Genomic DNA, 8,267 nt, shown 5'->3' with positions numbered 1-8,267 from the left:
GGTGAATTATTTGATGAAGTTTCATGTGTAAAAAAATATGTCACAAACGAAAAGATCGACGAATGGTGACAGAATAACCAGCCCTGCCATCAAAGGTGGATTGAGATTTTTGAACATTTTACAGCAAAAGAAATTGTTTTCAAAAACATTTGTAAAATCGTAGAATTTTCTTTGTCTCCCTGGATCTAATGCCCCCGTTGAACGAATATTTTCATTGCTGAATAATATGTGGACGAATGAAAAAACTGATTTAAAAGTAAGCACATTAGAAGCATGTATTTCCATCAAATACAACTTTCAAATGAACTGTATGGAATTTTATGACTTTAAAGCGTGAAACGGCGCTATAAAAAAAAATTAATTCTACTGAAAAGTATCAAAATTAATGTTATTTAAATTTTTACAAGGTGTGTACGTGTAATAATTCAGATTGTTTAAAATTTTAATGTATGCATTGTTGTATGCTATTATTTTCGTAATAAACTTCGTAACATTTTCGTAATGTTATAAACTTATGAATTTTATAAGGTATTTTTTGATTTTCTTCGATATGTCCTTTATTTTCCCCCAAAAAATATGGTCACTGTACCTATGCATGAATGGAGACTTGGGGCTACCACTACATACAAACACCATTCACGTGCGTTGTGTATTTTTTGCGGAAAAGTGTAATATAGGGACATACACGTCCATTTTTATATATAGATATAGATAAGCGTATACATAATGCAGCAAAAAAATATATATTCGTAAGCAAAATTATTTGTGCATAACACTGGATTATTTCATTTAAAATGAAACTTTCTTTAAATCGAAAATGTAGCTATAATTGTTCATATATTTAGTTCAAATTATTTTAACTTAGAAATAGCGGGACATTGGACAGGTTTCTAAAGACAATTATTATACCACTTTTAAATGCAAATCAAGACTTAATGTTAATTGGTTTTCTTATGTAAATGAAAGTGATTAATTTAAATAACTATTGTTGTAACCTATTGCTATTTTAAGGAACAGCAATACTGTTAATTCACAAAATAATATAGACAAAAAGAATTAGGTTAAGTGGCAAGTAATATGGCGATAGAATGTTTACAAACACAATTTTAAATCACATGATTCTTTCCGCGTAAATTTAATTATAGGTTTAAGTGTGCCGTGAGATAAAAACGGTTGAAAAACACTGGTTTAGACACTGAGCGAGTATTAGTTTTAAATATGCCATTGTGGCAAACAGCACCAATAGCAGGACTCGTTTTATGGTATTTTCTGGTCATGATTATACATTATGAATGCTTTATTCGTAATTACTATTAGTTAAAAATGAAAATAAGTTAAAATTTTAGATAGCGACCTTACTTATATATGAATGGTTTTTCCATAAAAAATACTGTAATGTTTAAAACAGAATGTTCTAACTCGTGAAATTATAAGATGGAATTTTGAATAAAATAAAATATAAGGCGTCTTAAAAGTTGATATTTTCTCACTCTGAAAATGCTTCTGGAAATCTTTTCTGGCTATGAACTTTACAATTCCAAAGTTATGTCAGAACTAAACAATAAATCATAATACAGGGTAACTTCCATTGACGGACATTCCCGAATAGTGGGCACCTCTACTTTACGGGCAGTTTTACAATCACAGACCCTTCAAATAGGACATTTATTATATTTACCTCTAAATAACGGACGCTGTCGTCCAATCTTACGAACACATAGTCCCCACCTTCAATATTCTGAAAGAATTAATTACGTACAAATTATTTGACATGTTTTTAGGCTCTAGGCTACTACATTTTGGCCACTTTAAAAATAATTTGGAGTACTTTTCGAGGAATTCTGCTTTAATTTTTATAAAACCTATCTGGCAACCTGTGACGTTCTTACGGGACACGTGGTTTACCTGAGTTTATTCATACTAATGTACCGTGCATTCGCTAAATAAGGTCCATCTTTTTATAAAGAAAACGCTGACATTTCTACAAGATTTTTGTTTTTGAAAGTACCTGCCCTTTAGCAGCTTTATCAAAAACTATATCAGCTGGAGAAGACGATTCCGCTGTGTTTGATAAAGTGTAAACATCGGCAGAACCTGTTGTTACTTTTTAAAGATAATTTGATAATGTTCTTCATCTTTTAGTATCTTGACATACATAAACATGTTATTCTACTTATCACATACTTTAATATGACATATAAGATATAGGTACTGATATGTTCCATTTTAATGTGCATTTATTTATCTGTTAGTAAAACGCTAATGGAAAGCGTGGGTTAACGACAGTTTAAATAAAGCCCGTCATTGATGAACCAAATAAGGTCCACCTCCTTATTTGGTTCATCAATTTTCTTGCATGTTTTTTGTTGTTTTAAGCTCCATAAACACATTCTATAAGATACAGTAATGTTTATAATAATAATAATAATAATAATAATAATCTGGAAGTTACCAGAAGAAAGTTGTTATCAAAGTAGACAAATCCCTATATCAATTTTTATTAGTTACAGATAATAAATGAAAGAATAACGAACACATTTCTCATCCCTAGAAGTGGTTAGAAAATCGCTGTAGTAACTCGACATTCGAATTCTCATTGCCTAAACCGATCTTTGTCCACTCTTCCGTTCTTAACAACAGTTTCATTTTTCTTTATCGTTACTTACTTCTGCCCACATCGTTTTTTGATGAATTAATAATTAATCAATGTACGAGTATTTACGCTTTGTCGTAATTTTTATGTTCGCCTGTTTGCTGTTTAGAAATCAATTGAGATTTTTACAGCTGAAAAGATAAGATAATATACTGTATATAGCAGGGGTGGCCAACCTGCGGCTCGCGAGCCACATGCGGCTCTTTGAAGAATTATTTGTGGCTCTCGATAAACGTACCCGAGTTCCCTTTTCATTTTTGTGTTGTTATATTTTTAAAAATTATATTTTATAGTAAGATACTTAATTTAACTTACCAGAAAGTGCTTTCTTTGATGTGAAGAAACAAGCAATCATATTCTCATAATAAAATAATCATATTCAAAAGTGTATATGTACTCTACATATAATTCTGATATAATGAAGCTATAAGCTAGATTTACATTTTGTATATTAAAGTGTATATATGTAAGATGTAAAACTATTTTCTGCTTTTTTATTGGAGTTATGCCTTTATGTAGAAGGCATTTCTTTCGTTATATGCACAATATACTCTGACGTGTTGATTTAGTAATTTCGAACTTGCCTAAATTGGGATCGGGAGAAACTATTATGTAAGCCACCAACTTCGCAATTGTTTGTGATCCTCTAGACCAGAACAAAACTAAATATCATAATAATGCGGACTATTTTCGACGATAAAATGTTTAGACAAAATACAAGTTCACTGTGGAAACTTTTAAAAAGTTCGTCACAATTTTTGACCAGAGTCAGCTGTTCATGTATTAAAAATTATCTAAATATATACAATTACTTGTACTGTCTGACTGACTGACAGATTTATCATCGCCCAGAGCAAACCGCTGAACCTAAANGCGTAATCGTCCGTTATCGACCGACTCCAGACCGATTTTGAATTTGTAAACTGTCATTGCAACGGACAGTTGACATTGTGCTCTGGAGGAAACAATTTGTATCACTCTTGCTACGGATATAATTTGTAATCTGGAATTTTTTGCACACCTTTTTAATACGTATTTAATTACGGCTCGCGAAAAATATCAAATTTTGAAATATGGCTCGGACTATCAAGGAGCTTGGCCACCCTGGGTATATAGGCTATACCCCATATTTTAATTTTATCAATATATGCTAGATATACTGTCTCTAATAGAACAATATATTGATATTGGGAACATAAATATTAAAAAACTACTTTTTTATGATACATAGATAAACACAATCTGCACTTAAATACTTTAATATTTTTGTCACTGCCGTTGCCTCCCGTTATGTGCTTGCTTGCCTTAATATGCCTGTTTAAAATTTGTTTATGACTATATTTTAAACCACATTTACTACATTCCATTTTATTTAACGTAGTTCCTTAACGTTGACAGTGTGATAAACAATGATAAACGCCCTAGTTTTACTCTTCCGGCTCAGGCGAAAAGGCTGACGTCATGAAGTATGTGCCACGGTACGGAAGAAATTGATATTAATACTTGCTTGGAGTTTAAAGTCTAGACGTTTGTAACCACCTACAAAAGCAGTTTTTGGTCTGTGAATCGCGGTTCCAAAGTCAATATGGCCATCGGATTTAACAGTGATGAAATATTTTCATTATTTAACGAGGAAAGAACTGTACAAAAAGACGGGACGGTATTACCGAGCAAGTTAGTTAATCGGTTCAGTAATTTTCGAAACTGTATATTGGATCTAAGCAATCCCTTGGAATATTTCGATGATGTGCAATTTGTTATACGTTGTCGGCTCTCAAAAGCAAATATGTTTATTACATTAATATTAAAGCAATAATCAGTGTAATAAATATTTATTATATTAATTAATACTGATTATAGCAAGCATAAGTATTGGCACAGCTAGGTAATTATAACGTGCTTTCAAATCGAAAATATATTGATTGAGACCAAATTTTTAAAGTCTTATTATTTTGTTTTTATTTATTTAAATACAAAATTGATTTAAAATTTTACAAAACTAAATAAATTAAGTATGTTGGTTTATAGTAGTGTTGTTAGAGAATTTTTTAGATCGAGATTATGGATGATTTGTCTTTAAACATTACGCATCTTTTTGGAACCTCTATTCAGTTATAAATACAATTTCACCATTTATTTTCTGAAATAACAAATTTGCAGACTATTTATTAGCATTAAAGTCGTTGTGTGCAACTTCTTTCGCCTGACTCTTGCTTTTATTTGAGATTCAATTCATATGTATGTAACGGACGTTTCTTCGCTAGTCGTACGAACAGCGGTTCGCGTGGGCGCAGCTTTGAACCAGGCTCAAATAAGTCGATGTTTGAAGAAGTTTTCTGATTCCATTCTTTGTACGGCCCTCTAACTTCACAGAAAATTACGTTTGTTTTTATAATAAAATTTCTTGAAATAATGTAAAGATAATTTAAATACTTTAACGTTTAATACTTGCGTGTGCGCTACCAACAGTATAGCATTCATTAAACTGTTTTTTAGCTACAATGCATTAATTATTTTATTATCTAAAATTCGTCACTTATGTGATGAGCAATGTTGATTTTTAGGGCGATTCGTCATCGGAAACGGAAGTTATTAGTAATTCTTCTTTGTGGTGTGCGTCTATTTTATAATGTGCATATTTATATACAGTATATATTTAATATATACAGTGGTGTCTCGTATAACGTAATCCGTTCCAGGTGCATGTCCGTTAAGTGAAAAGTCCGTTATACGAAACGCATTTTCCCATAGAAATACATGTTAAAACAAATATAATTCGTTCCGCAGCATAAAATAACCGTACCATAAAAAAATTAAAATGGAGCAGTCACCAATTATGCTGGGTAGTCAGATGTTGTGAGGAAGAGGTGGAGGAACACTTTCTTCACACATTCATACAGATACAGACTTTCTACATATTGCAGCAGATCTCTTTTTACTGTTTTTTAATCGGAGTCAGATTCAGGAGAGGCTACCGGAGCTTGCAGGGTCAACTCCTCTTGTTCCATCCTTTGTTTTTTGTTAGCTGGCTTCTTGAAAAACATGTCCAAGGTGGTCTGTTTCTCTCTCTTCTTCAACAACCTGTCAGAAATGACGGGCAGGGGTGTCACTGTAGAGATCATTGATCCTGTTGGCCTCAGCTCTGTTTGGATAATGAGTTTTGGTAAACTCCTGAACCTCTCCTCAATTGACAGGGAAGTTTTTGTCAACTTTCACTCCTTCTGATGATTTCTTGCTTTGTTTCAATTGAAATCATCTTTCTGTTTTTAGAAGCCATGATTTGCATAACACTTGAATAAATGGAAATACCCTGCACTGAGGTGATGTACTGTATGTAATAAACAAAGGAGCAAGCCGAATTCCAACAGGAGCTCTGTACTTCAGATATACTAATAATANAATAAAACAAATAATAGTATAAATTATCATTATTATATTATTAATAATTAATATTAAATATAAATTAATGCATTTTCAAAAATTATTATTATAAATTTCTACTTCTTAAATGAAGATCTGTTATATTTCACGTTTTTAAATTTTCTGGACAAACTTTTTTTCTTGGAAGAACCTTTTAATAATGATAAGAAACTTGGAAGGTTTTTCTCCTCCAAATTTATTTCCATATCATTTGCTATATTTGGTGGAAAAGATAAGAAATTAGGTGCTGCATCTCTGCTGGCAAATAGATCTGTAACATAATCATGAAGAGGCGAAGGTATTAATGGTACAGTATTTGTTTGAAGTGACAACATCTCATCTGAAAATGCACTGGGTAGATTGGGGCTATGTACTGGATAAGATTGAATATCATTTTTGTTGAGACTTTCAGAAAAATCTTCAAATAGTTGATTGTCATTTCTGTTTAAAAAAAAATTGCCAGAGTCATCAGTGCTCTTGGGGTTGTTAAAAGGATCTGGATTGGATAATACTGATATGTCAATTGGAAGGAATTTTGGTTTCTCATTTGGAGCTTCCTGTTTTCCTTGGTCCAGATTTGAAACATCTATAACCAGAATCTGCTTATTGTCTTTCTTAGCCTCAGTTCTTTTATTTCTATAATTTTCAAATATTTTCTTAGATTTATTGTTATCCATTTTGTGAATTTGTTTAAAATCTTCTGAAGCATCTAATGATTTCAGTATTGGACTGCTTTCCATCCATTGAATGAAAAATGATTGAAAAATAATCATAATCCAGATGAAAATCTTTGGACAAATAATTTCCATTTCTGAAATAAATTCATCAATAATAAATTATAAAGTAAACTATTTAGAATAAATTCAACTGAAAAATTAATACTTCTTAAGTGCATATAAATTCTAAATTTATACAATCTAACTTTTTTGTAAGGGAAAAGAACAATTAATCAAAATTAACAATTACAGAATTATTGATTATAAAAATTATTTTATTGATTAATCTTGTAACAGAAAATATATACTTATCAAAAAATTAACTAAATATCTGTAAGCAGTGAGGTGACTTCATCCTAGTATCCATACATAAATGAAGTTAGCTTGATTTGGAAGAGCAAGCATATGATCAATTATGTGAAAAAACAAAATGTGTAATCCCAGCATCATTGATGAAGAGATGCTCTTTATCCCTTCAAAGTTATGGAAGGTATAAGCTTCATCTCTGATCAATGATGCTGGGATCATATCATGTTCTTCCAGATAACTAACTGATTATAAATGATACTTACTCTTTCAAATCAATAATGCCATGAAGGTAAAATATATATAATCCAGAATTGTTTGTGTTATTTTTTATCTACTACTCCTTATTTTATTTATAATAAACCATTACAAATATGACTCAAAATCTGAACAGATGTTCATCATTTGCCATTCATTCCTATCAATATAATAAAAATTAGGAGGTACAGTACAGTACATCTAGGGATGGATCTAGGTTTTTCAGGGCCTAGAGCTTATTGAAATCCAATGAGGCCCCATGTTTTGTTGGTTTAAGAATCTTTACATTGATTACAATAAAACAAATAATAGTATAAATTATCATTATTATATTATTAATATTAACTAATTTTTACTATACACATTGGCGTACCGTAGTGGGGGCGGCCCGCCCCGGGCGGCACTTTTTAGGGGTCGGCAAAATTTCAGAATAAATAATAATAATATCTTGTAAAAATTTGAAACATCCTAATCTGTACTTGCATCGCGCCTACGATAGTGCTATCGTCAGGACAGTCCGGGAATCTCGCCGTCCGGGTGAAGAAGTAATTTTTTTTTTTTTTTTTTTTTTTTACCACACCATCCATCCATCGCCAATCAAGACTTTTTCTACCCTTTCTATACTTCTAATAAAACATTTTCCTGTGCACTCTTATCCCGGTCTCTGTGCCATCTTGCACCATAGGTGGGACTAGATTGCAAATATTTATTTCTTTCGAAAAATTCCTTCTATAACCTATTAATTTCGTTCTATACAATTTTTTCGATGATTTTTTAAATCTAGAATAATTAAAGAGATGTTTTGACAATATTTTCTAATAGATTATTAATTATTGTAGCAAAACCCTAGCTCTTGCCCCACTTTCCCACAATTATTTTTACACAAATTTATTCAATAGAAATAGAAGGGTGTT

At 31.3% G+C, this 8,267-nt stretch overlaps 1 protein-coding gene across 1 annotated transcript in view; it reads right to left on the bottom strand.

Annotated features, from left to right (window-relative positions):
- Nucleotides 1-6,150: 6,150 nt before the first annotated feature.
- Nucleotides 6,151-8,267, bottom strand: part of LOC111635537 — a 10,995-nt gene continuing 8,878 nt past the window's right edge. Inside the window, exon 2 of the mRNA XM_023380527.1 lies at nt 6,151-6,884. Within this exon, the coding sequence (XP_023236295.1) occupies nt 6,151-6,882 (732 nt within the window). The 5' untranslated portion in view covers nt 6,883-6,884. The remainder of the gene's footprint in view (nt 6,885-8,267) is intronic.

The sequence above is a fragment of the Centruroides sculpturatus genome, unplaced genomic scaffold (assembly GCF_000671375.1).
Source record: "Centruroides sculpturatus isolate CEXI.00-Female unplaced genomic scaffold, Cexi_2.0 scaffold911, whole genome shotgun sequence".
NCBI classification, from domain to species: Eukaryota; Metazoa; Arthropoda; class Arachnida; order Scorpiones; family Buthidae; genus Centruroides; species Centruroides sculpturatus.
Note: the sequence above shows the minus strand (reverse complement) of the source record. Positions and strands in the feature narration are given on the sequence as shown.